This window comes from Coregonus clupeaformis, unplaced genomic scaffold (genome assembly GCF_020615455.1).
Source record: "Coregonus clupeaformis isolate EN_2021a unplaced genomic scaffold, ASM2061545v1 scaf0010, whole genome shotgun sequence".
Taxonomy (NCBI): domain Eukaryota; kingdom Metazoa; phylum Chordata; class Actinopteri; order Salmoniformes; family Salmonidae; genus Coregonus; species Coregonus clupeaformis.
This window is the reverse complement of record NW_025533465.1, coordinates 1,689,598-1,704,943: the sequence shown is the minus strand read 5'-3', so window position 1 is coordinate 1,704,943 and position 15,346 is coordinate 1,689,598. Positions and strand designations below refer to the sequence as shown.

At 43.2% G+C, this 15,346-nt stretch overlaps 3 protein-coding genes across 3 annotated transcripts; 1 reads left to right on the top strand and 2 right to left on the bottom strand.

Annotated features, from left to right (window-relative positions):
* Positions 1 to 1,313: 1,313 nt before the first annotated feature.
* Positions 1,314 to 7,857, bottom strand: LOC121550982 (zinc finger protein 653-like). Its single transcript, XM_041863468.2, has 10 exons — positions 7,456 to 7,857; positions 7,185 to 7,222; positions 6,766 to 7,077; positions 6,080 to 6,627; positions 5,751 to 5,925; positions 5,490 to 5,580; positions 5,237 to 5,348; positions 4,957 to 5,071; positions 2,709 to 2,808; positions 1,314 to 2,481 (listed from the first exon to the last, which is right to left on the bottom strand). The coding sequence occupies exons 1-10, from the start codon at positions 7,749 to 7,751 to the stop codon at positions 2,304 to 2,306; spliced, it is 1,965 nt and encodes a 654-aa protein (XP_041719402.1). The 5' UTR covers positions 7,752 to 7,857; the 3' UTR covers positions 1,314 to 2,303.
* LOC121550983 (ATPase SWSAP1-like) lies at positions 7,807 to 9,480 on the top strand. The gene is made up of 2 exons (XM_041863469.2): positions 7,807 to 8,175; positions 8,424 to 9,480. The coding sequence occupies exons 1-2, from the start codon at positions 7,912 to 7,914 to the stop codon at positions 8,979 to 8,981; spliced, it is 822 nt and encodes a 273-aa protein (XP_041719403.1). The 5' UTR covers positions 7,807 to 7,911; the 3' UTR covers positions 8,982 to 9,480.
* A 1,098-nt stretch (positions 9,481 to 10,578) lies between these two features.
* LOC121550985 (erythropoietin receptor-like) lies at positions 10,579 to 14,968 on the bottom strand. Its single transcript, XM_041863473.2, has 8 exons — positions 14,661 to 14,968; positions 14,155 to 14,290; positions 13,785 to 13,951; positions 13,532 to 13,683; positions 13,210 to 13,366; positions 12,971 to 13,058; positions 12,751 to 12,838; positions 10,579 to 12,602 (listed from the first exon to the last, which is right to left on the bottom strand). The coding sequence occupies exons 1-8, from the start codon at positions 14,758 to 14,760 to the stop codon at positions 11,901 to 11,903; spliced, it is 1,590 nt and encodes a 529-aa protein (XP_041719407.1). The 5' UTR covers positions 14,761 to 14,968; the 3' UTR covers positions 10,579 to 11,900.
* Between the last annotated feature and the right edge of the window lie 378 nt (positions 14,969 to 15,346).

The window sequence follows — 15,346 nt, the reverse complement described above, 5'->3', positions numbered from 1 at the left end:
AAAGCTACATACACACAGGCATAAGCACATTCTTTTATCACCATTTTTACCTGTGGCATCACTGTATATTCAAGTGGGATTTTGGAGACGTGAATGGTATGGAAGCAGAGAAGGAATATATATCTATAGATTTTAAAGAAAATAGTACATACTATAAGACCTAACTTAATTTTTCACATGACTATGTGAGTTCCATTGAAGTCATTGTTTTATAGACATAAGATAATTAATCAGCCGGAATGTTTCTCTTGCTTAGAAATTAGCTCAGACTTTGACCTCATAAGTCTTCCTATGACACACACTTTTTTGTATATATTTTTAAAAAATGTAACCCCCCTTTTTCGTGATTACGATCTTGTCTCATCGCTGCAACTCCCCAACGGGCTCGGGAGAGGTGACGGTCGAGTCATGCGTCCTCCGAAACATGACCTGCCAAGCCGCGCTTCTTAACACCCGCTCGCTTAACCCGGAAGCCAGCCGCACCAATGTGTCGGAGTAAACACCGTTCAACTGACGACCAGGTGCCCGGACCGCCACAAGGAGTTGCTAGAGCGCGATGAGCCAAGTAAAGCCCCCCCTGCCAAATCATCCCCTAACCCGGACGACGCTCTGCCAATTGTGCGCCGCCCTATGGGACTCCCAAATAATGTTGTTGACTCATCCTATACTCGTATGTGGCCAAAGCTTAAATTGGAGAAAACCCCCTTTTTTTAAAACACCTCAAACTTGTATCTCAAACAGACGGTTTCAACAACGCTTACTATTTCCTCATAGAGTATGATGTCATCCTACTGAGGAGGATGAGCTGCCCAATCAGCGGTCTACTCATTAATATTTTTTTACAACCGGTATACGCCCAACACCATTCTGTTGTTGGGTACGCCCACACCATTCCAACAAAGAAAAGCTGATTTTTAACATACTTAATTTAAATAAATTGGAAGTAAAACTATTTAACTCATATTGTAATGAATTACCCTATCGGTCATATTTAATAGAAATCTGGAAATACTGGACAGTTACTTTAATACAGTACTGCGGTGAGTATATGATTTTAGCTAAGTCTAATGACCATTTATATCAGGTTAGAGCATTAGCATTCAAGTACCTTGACTAGCATTCAAGTACCTTGACTTACTCAACATCAATTAAATTATTTTGAACATTTATGTCACACCAGCCATTGGTGTCACATCTGGTATGTGTCTTACATTCATCCCACCATGCACTAAAAATACATGTTTGCCAGTTCATTGTGTGTCAACACTCACATTATGACTTTCCTTGCCACATCAGACAATCCTAAACTCCAATAGAGTACTCCTTTTTTAATTTTACATTTGTCTCAAACAAATGTCTCTTCCAGAAATATGTACATAATCTATTTAGGTCATATTCACATATTTTACATTGATAATTTCAGTGATACAGAAAACAGGAAAATAACATTACTATAAATTAGCGATTCTGCTTTGGATCTTTAGAAAAAAAAGGTTTTCAAAAAGGACATTTGCCATTTTAGAACCACAAGACAACATCACTCTGTTCATAGACATACAGCACAACATAGACAGACCTGAAAGATGATGCAAGACTTTCACTCAAAAAGACTACTCCTTGGTCAGGTCAACGACAAAGACTGTAGACCAAAATATTACCAATTCTCTACTTCAATGTAGGCAGCCCACTTGTGTGACAACACAACTCTTCTTGCTGAATACATGACATCATGTCCTTTACATCCATGTACATTGTTACAATTAATACTCAATAGGTTACATTTTCATTTCCCCATGAATATGTAAGTTATGTTAGTTTGGGAATTTTACCAGCAGGCATCAGTTCATGTACATGTATTGACGTGAGAACACAACCATTAACAAAAATGACTTTTTTTCCAACAAGTACATTACAACTATGTGGATGACAAGTGTATAAAAATGAATTTAAAAAATAGAAAATCAATGGATATGTTAATAATATGGTATAGAGACAGTATGGTTTAGAGGCGTACAACACGTTATGTAAACAACTGTGCTGAAATGTACTACACCAACAGCAAGGCTGCCTCTGTGAGCTGTGTCCAGCACAGCTTTGAGAGCAGGGTCTAAAGCCCATTATAGGGAGGGAGAATAAGCAATGTCCTTAGTGTTCATTCAAAAGAGCTGCTCTTTCCCCAAAAGGGCATACCTGTCTCTATGGGCACTCTTCCTCTCTTGTTCTTTGTGTCAGACAGATTCAGTCCCTTTCTGGTCTGACCCTGGCCAGTTAATATTTAGTGCACATTCCAGCAGCACTGCCCTTCACGTTGCCTGTTTGTCTGGGTGGCTCTTTAACTTGTGGAACTTAACGCTGTCAAGCTTTTCAAACCTCTTGCCGCAGTGTTCGCAGGTGAAGTTGTAGTGGGCCTCGGGGGTGTGTTTCTTCATGTGCCAGTTGAGAGATGCTCGCTGGCGACACTGGTACCCACAGATCTCACACCTGCAGAAGAGGTAGAGGGGTGGAGGAGGGAGACAAGATGAAGGGGAAACATTAAAGATTATTCTAATCTGCAGAAAATGTTTTTAGGAGTGCAACCAGTAATGTCATTTCTGTTTGGCAGACAAAATTGCATATATTGTACAAAACATAAATATAAAATGTGTAGAGAAAATGAAATAAACTGTCTGGGAGTAAAAACATGTGAGTGATCAAAGTGTTTCACTCACTGAAGGGGCGTCTCTCCTGTGTGCGTGCGCCGGTGAACCTCCAAGTGATTCTTCCGTTTGAACGATTTCCCACACGTTTCACAGATGAAGTCTCGGACTCCTACACAAAGTTTGATGAAGAATTAGATCGGCATCTGCGACAAACTTTGTTGAAAAATGAGGGGACAAAGTTAGTTGGGATTGGGCACGGTCTGGAGGCGCAGAATTCAGATGCTTGTAATGTTGAGTCACTATGACTCAACATCAACCTCTCTGCTGATTGGGGCTCTCATCATTTAGATTGTATTTGGAAGTGGTTCAGAATCACCATTAGACATTATTGCTGAATGCAGCCAGTGTATTTAACAGCCATTGTATTTGGTAATTTTACATGGCCATTCTACAGACCAGTGTAAAGTTGGGTGATTTTATAACCAGGTCAGCAATCATTTCACGGGCAGCACGGTTAGATGAGAAGCGATTGTGAAGCATCACTCCTTAAAGTTCCATGCGGTCAAAACCATTCACTTTAGAGACGGGTTAACATCCAAAGCTGTATTATACATGTCATAGCAGGATACAGTGGGGAAAAAAAGTATTTAGTCAGCCACCAATTGTGCAAGTTCTCCCACTTAAAAAGATGAGAGAGGCCTGTAATTTTCATCATAGGTACACATCAACTATGACAGACAAAATGAGAAAAATGTTTCCAGAAAATCACATTGTAGGATTTTTTATGAATTTATTTGCAAATTATGGTGGAAAATAAGTATTTGGTCAATAACAAAAGTTTCTCAATACTTTGTTATATACCCTTTGTTGGCAATGACACAGGTCAAACGTTTTCTGTAAGTCTTCACAAGGTTTTCACACACTGTTGCTGGTATTTTGGCCCATTCCTCCATGCAGATCTCCTCTAGAGCAGTGATGTTTTGGGGCTGTCGCTGGGCAACACGGACTTTCAACTCCCTCCAAAGATTTTCTATGGGGTTGAGATCTGGAGACTGGCTAGGCCACTCCAGGACCTTGAAATGCTTCTTACGAAGCCACTCCTTCGTTGCCCGGGCGGTGTGTTTGGGATCATTGTCATGCTGAAAGACCCAGCCACGTTTCATCTTCAATGCCCTTGCTGATGGAAGGAGGTTTTCACTCAAAATCTCACGATACATGGCCCCATTCATTCTTTCCTTTACACGGATCAGTCGTCCTGGTCCCTTTGCAGAAAAACAGCCCCAAAGTATGATGTTTCCACCCCCATGCTTCACAGTAGGTATGGTGTTCTTTGGATGCAACTCAGCATTCTTTGTCCTCCAAACACGACGAGTTGAGTTTTTACCAAAAAGTTATATTTTGGTTTCATCTGACCATATGACATTCTCCCAATCCTCTTCTGGATCATCCAAATGCACTCTAGCAAACTTCAGACGGGCATGGACATGTACTGGCTTAAGCAGGGGGACACGTCTGCACTGCAGGATTTGAGTCCTTGGCGGCGTAGTGTGTTACTGATGGTAGGCTTTGTTACTTTGGTCCCAGCTCTCTGCAGGTCATTCACTAGGTCCCCCCGTGTGGTTCTGAGATTTTTGCTCACCATTCTTGTGATCATTTTGACCCCACGGGGTGAGATCTTGAGTGGAGCCACAGATCGAGGGAGATTATCAGTGGTCTTGTATGTCTTCCATTTCCTAATAATTGCTCCCACAGTTGATTTCTTCAAACCAAGCTGCTTACCTATTGCAGATTCAGTCTTCCCAGCCTGGTGCAGGTCTACAATTTTGTTTCTGGTGTCCTTTGACAGCTCTTTGGTCTTGGCCATAGTGGAGTTTGGAGTGTGACTGTTTGAGGTTGTGGACAGGTGTCTTTTATACTGATAACAAGTTCAAACATGTGCCATTAATACAGGTAACGAGTGGAGGACAGAGGAGCCTCTTAAAGAAGAAGTTACAGGTCTGTGAGAGCCAGAAATCTTGCTTGTTTGTAGGTGACCAAATACTTATTTTCCACCATAATTTGCAAATAAATTCATAAAAAATCCTACAATGTGATTTTCTGGATTTTTTTTTTCTCAATTTGTCTGTCATAGTTGACGTATACCTATGATGAAAATTACAGGCCTCTCTCATCTTTTTAAGTGGGAGAACTTGCACAATTGGTGGCTGACTAAATACTTTTTTTCCCCACTGTACATATGACTACATTACTACTATCTCATGCGCCAATGTATATCAGTATAGCCCAGATTTAGAGTTGTTTGTATGTGTGTGCCCACCTGAGTGGATGATCATGTGGCGATGCAGGTGGTTTGACAGATAGAACTTCTTGCCGCAGCCAGGGTGGGGGCACACCTTGGTCCTCCCCTTCCTGTGAACCAGATTCACATGGTTCTGCAGGGAACATACAAAGAACAAAAAGTACATATTATGAATCACAGCATGAAATGGTAGTTACAGCAACATGTACATTTCTATTTCCTTTATTCGGAACTTGGTCGAGGTGTTCCAAATCAAGGCAAAATCTGAAGTGGAGAGTGCCTGAAAGAGTCTATTTACCTGAAAGCTGCTGATGGCTACATAGACCTGACTACAGCCTTCATACGGACAGTGGAACATCTTGAGCATTCCGTCTGCCTCGATGACAGGACCTCGTCTGCTCCTCCTACATCTGAAATAGAAAAGGGAGCGATGCCTGTGGTTAGTCTACAGAAGTGCTCTGAGGAAGTCAAGACGGGAATGAAAATGGCATGTCCATCCAAGTTTGTCTCTACAGATGTGATCCCCATAATTCTCCATGCTGGCCACTCACCTGCTCAGGCCTCTTTGTAGCTCCCTCTCACAGGTGGGCTCCAAGCCATGAGACTCAACACTGGGCTGGAGCAGCTCCTTGTCACTCAGGCCTGAGGGGTTGATGAGAACAATGTCTCAAACCATTGGAATAGCAACATATTCTTCATTGATTCTTGTCAATGTCAGTATCCTTTAATAAGCATATACAGCAATTACAGCATATTCTAATGCATTATCTGTCAGTGTAAGCAAAGGCTAAAATACTCTGTGCCAGCAGTACCTGTGATGGAGTCTTCCTCTGTCGTCCTAAAGTCTGCCCCTGACTGGCACATTTGGTTGTAAGCCACGCCCTCTATGACAGTGCAGGTGACCTCCTCCACGTCTCCGCCCCCCATGTTGAGCTGGATGCCCTCGGACGCCAAAGCCTCGTAGCTGGGGCCAGTGATGATGATCAGCTAGGAATGACAGGGAGAGGGACATAGGATAGGCTACATGTTAATATGACTACTATATAAGGCAGTGCTTTCAGAGACGACAAATACTTGATTTTGATAAAATTCCAAGACAAATGACTAATGAGTATAAGACCCAACACGTTTTTTTTTTTACCTGAGAACCCTCCAGAGTTCCTCGCTGGTCTGGTATCTCACAGCTGGTCCCCACAGTCTGTAGTGTCTGAGAATCAAAGAGCTCCCCCTGCCCAGGCACCTGCATAGAGACTGGGACTGGATGGAGGTTGGGCTGAGTGTCTACACCAACTGTGTCACACATTTTCTGTGTGGTGTCCTCCTCATCGGTTTTGTCCAGTCTGTCAGTTAGGGATGCAGTCACTACAACACACTCGTAGCCATCTTGTGATGTACCCACTCCTTCATCTCCTCTGTCTCTTCTCAGGTCCTCCGCCTCCTCCTCTGGGTTGATGTCCTCCCCTACAGCATTGTAACCTGTCCCCTCGTTGTCAGACTCCTGGGCTTGCTGTCTGCCTGCCTCCATCACCACCTCCATCTCCCAGACAGACTGGTTCTCAGAGAGGTGCTCCGTTAGTGGAGTATCCCTAGATGGGGCCTCCATCCCTGGGAGCTGGCTGAGTGCCGTGGCCTGCTCCACCTGATTGATAGTCACCGGAGCTCCGGCCACTTCCAAATCCCCTCCTGCATCTAGGAAAGGGTACAGAATACAGATGCATTTAAATACAGGTTACCTGGTTTATGTCAAATCAGTGGTTCCCATACTGTTACATGTGACCCAGAACAATTAAAAGCCAAATTAGTATCTGAATGTACTGTATCTCTTACCAGTGAGCTGTCTGTGGGCATCTGTCTCTCTCCTCCTCCTCCTTGTCATGATTCCTCCGGTTTCCTCTGTCCCAGTGTCCCTGTCAACTTCCTCCTCCGTCTCTGTCTCCATCTCAGGATCGCTGGTCCCTCTTGGTGGCGAGGAGAGGTGCTGCACAAATGAATGGTCGGCATCACACTGCCAGATAGCAGAGGTGGAGAATCCAGGTTGTGGTTCCAGAGCTCTGAGCTGCGGTTCATGTGGGCAGGTCTGGGAGTGATCCTGGTACCAGGTCACCATGCTACAAAGGCTAGACACTCTCTCCTTCTTCCCTGTAAGAAAATAAGTATCAACAGCGACATAAATGTATCAATCAATCCCTCGTGTAGGGCTACCTTTCTTCATGGGTAAGTGGATAAAATGTGTCTTTCTTTCTTACCTCTTTTCAGTTTTGTACATACTTCGGGGGTGGTCTTCCTAGCGGCCAGGAATATAAATATGACAGTAACTTTATTGCATGAGGATACTGTGTTAACGTTAAGCACTATTGAGTTGATAGCACGAGCTAGCTAACCCAATTGATTAAAGGGGGAAAGGACTCACATTTATCGGAATGTCAACAGAGGACGAGAGAGGGGATATGCTACCTAAACAATATTAGTTACTAGCTAGTTTGATATTCTGATTTTATGTATTATTCGTAAACATACCCTCCGTATTTTTTCTGGTATCTCTCCCCATACGTGGAGTTGAGCAGGATTAGGTACTCGGCAAGTCCAGCGTCACTCAAACTCGTTCGCCGGCGAAGCTCACTCCAAACCTTGTGAGATTCTCCAAGATAAACTCGCCTAACATCATACTTCTTGCGGGACTCGAGACGTCTTTGTGCTCGGTCAGAATCCGTGAGCCTGGGACGGCCTCTACAACGCCTCAAAATTGATTTTATTTGATCCCCGGCTTCTTTAGCGTCCAGGGGACCCTCTTCTCCTCCATAGCCATCCGCCATCTTGACAACAGCTGTCTGTTGTTGTTATTCCTAGCGGAAGTTGTCTTACGGGAAGTGACACCACGTGGCGGGAAACGAAAATGTTCTTTGCACATCATGCAGAACGTTTTATCAACGATAAACCAAGTTCATACATGTAGATAGATAGCTAAAGTAAGATATGGCCGATATTTTGACGCTCGTCTTTAAGACATTTATCCAACACTCTGGAAAAACAAAGGATTTGAAAATCATAGCACCATCAAAATGCAGTACATTGGTGGTCGGAGACTGTAGCATCAACCGTTCGTTGCTGCTACTTGCGGCGGTGACGGCTGCCGCTGAATTGGGGCTCAAAGTGTCATTTTTCACTCAAGTTCAAATTCAGAGCCTTCCAGGATCGTTGCAGGAATCCATGTCCAACCTGAGCCCTGAAACTTTGAAGGTAATTAGCTATTCTTGTACTACTAGGCCTTAATAAAAGCTACCTAGTTTGGCTAGCATTGGTCCAGCATCTGTGTTATTTTGCACAACCTTGATAAACATAACACACAACACTCTCCATTGAACTCATCGTTGGTTAGCTCACTGACATTACAATTTCTTATCTTGACACCAAGCACTTTAAAAAATGCTTTCCTGAAAAGACCTAAGCAAACAGTTCTGATGATTATTGGCATTACTTTATTGCAGAAAATCAAGTTTGCATACCCCAGGTCCTTGGAAGATTTGCTTCAGGACGTGGCCTCTTTGCATGAATCAGCCTCTGGATCTGCTGCCCCTCCGTCGCTGATCATCGTGGACGGACTGGAGGGCTACCTGCGCGGGCCTGGGGTGAGTGGTGGCCTTCAGCAGGCAGAGCAGTCCTCTGCTGCACACATCTCTGCTCTGCTGTATGACACGGCTGCATTTCTCACACAGACCTTGGAGGAGAGAGCCGCTAGCCTGGCTCCCTGTCGGGTCATAGCCTCGTTCCAGTCCGAGTGGGAAGGGCATGCTGGTGGGGACCCCTCAGCCCCAGACCCTGTCCTCTCAGTGTTAGACCGCTACTTTCAGGTTAGGTGTACCTTGGACCGAGACTGGAACTCTGCCCCTGCTGTAGCAGGACCACAGAACACGTGGCATGTTTACCTCTCTGGTGCTGGGATCACAGAAGCCTCTCTTGCTAAGGATGAGGAGGACTCAAGTCTGGCACGAGAATGGCGACTGGTCATTCGCCCCAATCGCTCAATGGAGTTTACAATGGTTTGAAATCCATTCAATGACTTACCAGTGGACGAGGAAGAAATAAGAGACATGCAAAAAACATATATACTTATATCAAGCAATTGCATTCCCAAAGACTGAGATGCAAGAGGAACAGTTTTTTCCAATGCACAGAATGGTTTTCACTAGTGTTTAAAAAAAGTTTTCAGCAAGGTTTTTGCGTGAATTAAACTCAATCTTACTGTTCCTGACTGCTCTGCCACACTAATTTTAGTTTGTTCTCCTCCCTTGCCCTGTTGTCTTATCTCTCCTACACAATGTGACTTCACATTTACCCATTCAACTCCCATTACATTACTTTTTTTGTCTAACCGTTGTACCTGTGGTGCTTTCGAAGATCATTTGTAGAGGGAAGATTAGGCTGATGCTATAGACGGGATAGCAGAGAACGTCACAAACGATCCACACGCTTCAATGGGGCAGAAAGCCGTGTGTTGTCATTCTGGATGGCCAGATAGCTAGCAACAATGACAAGAAACTGCCATGTGGGGAATCTTAAGTGGCTCGTTTCAGCTAGTTTTATCTTGTTCTTGATACCATGTCTTGTTTTGACTGATGTCACTTCTATGCTAATATGGCAAAAAGTTGCTAGCTAGCTAACCAACAACTGTAACAATTTATTTGAGAGACAACAAGTGCTCATTGTACAACTTTAATAAACATTGGAGACTAAATATAGTGTACATTTTGTCAACAATCTAAGCCAACCTCATCCATTTTCCCCCATAGTTGTGCACCCGTCGGTTTTATTGCTAAACAACCAACCCATCTATAGCTATTAGCTATCAGGGACTATTAGAATGTCTCCCCACGTTTTTCTCAACTAAAGGACAACAAGAACATCAAATGGTACACAGTATACAAGCATTTCGCTACACCCGCAATAAAATCTGCTAAATATGTGTATGTGACCAATAACATTTGATTTGATTTGCTTTAATGGCATACATTTTTAAGTCATATTAGTACAAAAATACATTGTGAAGATATCTAATATGGCGGCGCATCAGAATTGCTTAACATTTATGTTATATTTTAGGCATGATATTGACATTTTTGTTGACTATAAAGAGATACAGAAATTATAGATTGCCAGAAGTTCAGTTTAGGTAATCATCACAGTATTATCATAACATGTAATGAAAAAATGAGGGAACATTCACCAGTTTGTTTAGAAACTAACACTGAAAATAACCGAAAAGCTAAGGATTTAAAAATAGACATTAGGAACTAGTTAATATTCTAAATGTTTAATAAACTAAAAATAAACAAAACATGTTTGATTGGAGCCTTTATTCTAAACAAATTTTCACGTTGGTTGTTTTAAAAAGATTTTCCCTTATTTACTAGGCTATGTTCTATACCTGTGTTCTGTGAGGGGATTGTGCTCCTTATCTTCTCTGGACAGATCAGGACCTCAGCTCATTATGCTAAGATATACGTCACTCATAAGGAAATTGTTGTGAACTTCACTTGTTATGACATCAAATACCCTTTTCCCCAATGCCTATTCAACTACTGTCCACATTCTAAGGCCGGGACAATACCACTATCTCGGCAAAGAAACAAGACATTAAACGGATTTAACTTCTTTAGGAAATCATTTTATTGTCATCCAGAGTCATGTTTATTTATTTTCCAAGCTATAGCACACTATTTTACCTACAGCAGGTTTTTAAAGGACCAAAGAGTTTAGTCTGCTTTGTGTTTTCATTTTTGCCATGGAAGAAGTATTGCGATACCCTACCACCCTCAAACTAAACTCTGGACCTCGAAACCAGTTCCACTGCATTTTTTTCATTGTTCCCCTCTAATCAGGGACTGATGTAGACCTGTGACACCAGGTGTATGCAATTAATTATCAGGTAGAACAGAAAACCAGCAGGCTCCGGACCTCGTAGGGTTAGAGTTGAGTATGCCTGCCCTACCACATTGAGTTGTCATATTCACATGTGCTTATGTATACAACTGTATTTTTACAAATGGGACAACTTAAAAAAGGACAGTTTTTTCAATCTAACTATACATTTAGCCAAACCACAATTTTTGTTTGTTGGGTGGGAGGAATTACCTACATTTTCAACAAACTGGTGTTTATTTAAACCAACAAAAAAAAAATGTAAATTATTTACAGTTTCAACAATTATGGCCTCTCAAAATGTATGATAATATGTAAGATTCAATGAGGTGACAATTAGATAGACAGATATACAAACATTCATACACTGGAACCATGATGACTTTTACAACCTTTGTTGATCTAAGCATTGCAAGCAAGAGGTGTACAATAGCATCATACTGAAATGTGACACATTGCCTAAACACTTTCCTGCACATCCTACAGTACCTCTTCATTCTTGCAGGAGCTTCATGTTAAGACCAGGGTTACACCAAGTGATACTCTTGTACAATACACAATAGACAAACACAATATTTACAATTAAGTGTCAACTTTATCTAGTTATTCCAGTAAAAATATAGAAAATAACCTTATAAATGTACCTACAAGATCCAATGATCTTAGATTATACACATTACATGTGTTTTATAATATCAGCTTTAGAGTGTTTCAGTTGTTCATGTATTTCTCAAACAGCTGCCTTCTGATGAAGGGATATTGTGAGAATGAGCTTATGACATCCAAAGAAATATACAATCCTTATCAGGGATAATTTTGACTTTTCCTTACCAAAGCTTTTTAGTTTACGGTACATTTTAGTTTGTCTGTTATCGCATAGTTATGAGAGTAGCCTACATCCTGGCTTTTTACATTCCACTGACAAGAAGATCGAGTCAATGTAGAAGCCTTGGCCAAACATCCCAATGGCAAATATTCAACTGTTTTTCAGCTTCATTGGACCTTTAAGCCTCAGTTCATAGCCTGTTACATAGCTTAGCCTTAATTCAGAATGCAAAGTGGACGGGCGTACCTATGGGTCTTCTGTGTGCAGGGATCTCGTTCTTGTACTCATTGGTATAGATAACTCCCTTCCCAATGTCATCGATCTTACTCGAGCTCATCGGACTGTAATCCATGGAGACACCCGAGTCGGCCACTGCCATGTAGGTGTACCCGGGGCCCTTGGGCGGCCAGGTGTGGTTTGGGTACTCAAAACTGGACTGTGACGAGAGGCGGCCCGACCCTGAGCTCTGTTGGAGGGAGCCTAAGTCTGAGCGAGATTCAGAGGATGCCCTTCCAGAGGCAAAGAGAACCTGCAGGGGCAAGGTTTCCTCCAATATGTCATCAAGAGGCTCCTCCCCACTGTGGTTCTGAGCGTTGAGGGTGACGTAGGCATCGTGGGACTCCAGTAGAGACGACTGGGACCGGGGTGCAGGGTGCTGATGAAAAGCCCGGAGCTGGTCCATCAGCCAGTGCTCCTGGGGGGTTTCTCTCCACCCCTCCATCAATGCAGAGTCCACCCTCTTTAGCTTCTTGTCTTCATCCTCCTCCTCCTCTCCTTTTTCACCAAGTGCCTCTGAGGCCTTGGGCGGCAAAGCGGGACCAAGGCTAACCTCTGAGAGGACCTCTAGTGGAGCCGGGAATTCCTCGGAGTAGAAGTAGGCTGGCCTCAACCATAAGCCTCCAGTGCTGTGGCCCAACCACTCCTATTGACAAACCGAATGAGAGAGGTTCAGGAGTCTGCACTAATATTGAGTCAAGATGAACAGACTACAATACACACAAAGGATATAGATAAACACTGCACAAGGTACTTCATACTGAGTTTCATATTCCAAGGATACAAAGACTCACCTGAAAGTCACCGCCATAAACCGTAAAGAGGCCTTGGAACTTGCTTTCAGGGGTGGGAATGATTGGCCAGATGTTCTTCAACAGGAACCTGAGGACAATATTGTACAGCCTTATTCCATAAATCTACCACTGAGGATGTCTCTACAGAGGATATCTCTAAAGAGTGTAGTTACAGTGGTATACTAAGAACTATGGAAAGTTGTTGTTTATGGAAACTGACCTGCAATGGGACATGAGCACAATGAGAGACAGCAGGGTGAGGACGAGAGCGATGATGAGACTCAGGGACACGATGAGAGGGTCCAAGTCTGCAAATAAGATGGCACAGCAACAAGGTTACACCAGGGATGAAATCCAAGGGAGGGATCCCTCACAAATAGAATAAAGCTGTTTAGCTCATAAGACAAACACATTCTTTTGGTGACAATGTGAATGTTGCTGCAGGAGAAAGAAGCTTACCACCAGGCATTGTTTCCATCAGTACCGGGTCAGTCCAGGCGCTCCAGTAGCCGCTGTAGCTGATGCCGTCCAGTTTGACACGAATGCGCACATTGTACTTGGTCCCTGACTGCAGACCACGCAAGATGAGCTCAGAGCTGGCTTGCACCTCCTCCACCTGAAGACAAGACGATAATGCATTGTCATTGACACATCTCTGCAGAAGGCCAATAAAGGAACGGCACCATTATTCACAAAGACTTCAAACGTTTCTCTTGTCTGGTAACAAACTTCTACCTCTGATATAAGCGTGTGTGTTGGTGAGGTGTGTGTTGTTCAGTACCTTTCCAATGTGGCTCCCTGCCATGGCGTAGCTGACCTCGTACATCATGCTGTCGCTCATGTACTTGAGAGAGGGAGGCAGCCAGCTGGCCTTCAGCTGCCCCTGCTTCCCTGTACTCGTCACTGTCAGATTGGCAGGCGGGTCTAACAGGACTGACACACAGACAGGAGAAGAACATTTCATTCCTAAATCCTGAGAAAAACAAATGGAATAGTTCCCAAAAGTCACCCACAACGAAAACTCTATAACTCACAGACAAGTTCAACGAAGAGACTGCGGTTGTGGATCAGCAGGCCATCCTGAAACACCCGAATGTCAAGGGGCACAAATAATTGAGTCTGGGACAACCTGCAAAAATACAGTCTCTTGCCGCCTGCTGCTGGTAGGGCAGTTACGGCACACTCACAGCTGTTCTCATTCCTGCAGAGGAGGAGAGACATTTGGATTGTTTACACACTTTGTATCAAGTTTCTAGGCTAAATATACAATTGAGGTGATCATACTTCAAAACACATATTCATAGCAGGTACCCTCTACCAAGACCCTCTACCAAGACAGCGTGAGAGGATATGGTACACGCAGCAGCAATTATTAACTGAACACTTTGCCAGATCATGACTTACTGGTATGTGTATATGAATGAGTACTGATCAGCAGAGCCAGCCCTTTTCTCATCCTCCTCCCAGAAGCAGGTGAGGTCCCACATCCCCTCAGCAAAGCACTTTGGATTCTCTGGCTCAACATGGAGGAGCAGAGCCACTGTGTGGACAAGGGAGGGAAGGCTTAGTCCACAAGGAAAATGGGTTTTGGGACCTTATTGGTTTTGACAATTTAGTAAACACTGCTGAAGACTTAAAGTAAGTCCCCAAACCACTCCAGAGGAATGACTATTGATGATTAGTGATTATTATTAACAGCTATTAAATTCACCAAAATGTGCAAGGAAACACCAAAAAAAACTTTAGACAATTGATAACATGTCTCAAAATCTTAACCCAAATCTAAAACATCAAACATATGTCGAAATACAAAATATAACATGATTTAAAAATAAGTGTTGTAATTGTAAACACTTGTGTTATAGAAGGTGAAGAAAACAAGTAGGATATTTGGGGAAAATGTGTCCTACCTTTAGTTTCCAAAGCTTGTGCACCATGCACGATGGACGCCTTCTGAGCGTAAAATAATACACAAAATACCAACAGCTTATTCAGGTTATCATTTGTCATTTTTTTGTCTCCTCTGAGAACAAAGCGGCCTACGCGTTCTGTTGTACTGCATAACTGGTAGACAACCTGCTCCAAACGTCTGTTTTCTCCTTCTCGCTTCGTGACAGTCGGTCTCTGAGATACTATGTATAGCGCAACTCAGTTGTGTGCGTGCATCACAGGAGATAAGGTGTGAGCAAGTGTCCAAGCCAAGCTGTTTACTTTCTTCTCAAACCCAACTGTAGAGGTGGAGCATTCAAAGTCACAAAGTATTTTCACTCATGTCTGTGGGCGGGACTAGAATAAGTTTACAACGTGCTTCCAACGGGACAATATGTCCCACCAAACCACAGGAACCCTTGGAGAAAGCTGAGGGCCACAACACAACTCTAAGTGACAACTGCATTTAGTTGTAGTGGGCTATTTTTTCGACATGCATAATTGAGGTTCCTTATTGTGAGGAACAAAGGAGGCACGTGGCAGACATACACAGGTAATGGGGTACAAGTGTAGGCCTAATAACTGAAACCACACATGGAGCCAGTGAACTCACAACTCACGTAAACGGTCTCTTATCTCTGACCTACACCCATGTTTTTGAGCTCGA

Coding starts and splice junctions, on each gene's coding strand:
- LOC121550982 (XM_041863468.2), bottom strand. CDS start 7,751: ATGGCGGATGGCTATGGAGGAGAAGAGGGTCCCCTGGACGCTAAAGAA. Junction 5,581..5,750: donor AGAGGAAGACTCCATCACAG/GTACTGCTGGCA, acceptor TCAACCCCTCAG/GCCTGAGTGACAAGGAGCTG. Junction 2,809..4,956: donor CCACATGATCATCCACTCAG/GTGGGCACACAC, acceptor AACTTTGTGTAG/GAGTCCGAGACTTCATCTGT.
- LOC121550983 (XM_041863469.2), top strand. CDS start 7,912: ATGGCCGATATTTTGACGCTCGTCTTTAAGACATTTATCCAACACTCT. Junction 8,176..8,423: donor TGAGCCCTGAAACTTTGAAG/GTAATTAGCTAT, acceptor ACTTTATTGCAG/AAAATCAAGTTTGCATACCC.
- LOC121550985 (XM_041863473.2), bottom strand. CDS start 14,760: ATGACAAATGATAACCTGAATAAGCTGTTGGTATTTTGTGTATTATTT. Junction 14,291..14,660: donor ACAAGCTTTGGAAACTAAAG/GTAGGACACATT, acceptor TTGTCCACACAG/TGGCTCTGCTCCTCCATGTT. Junction 12,603..12,750: donor TTTATGGCGGTGACTTTCAG/GTGAGTCTTTGT, acceptor GTTTGTCAATAG/GAGTGGTTGGGCCACAGCAC.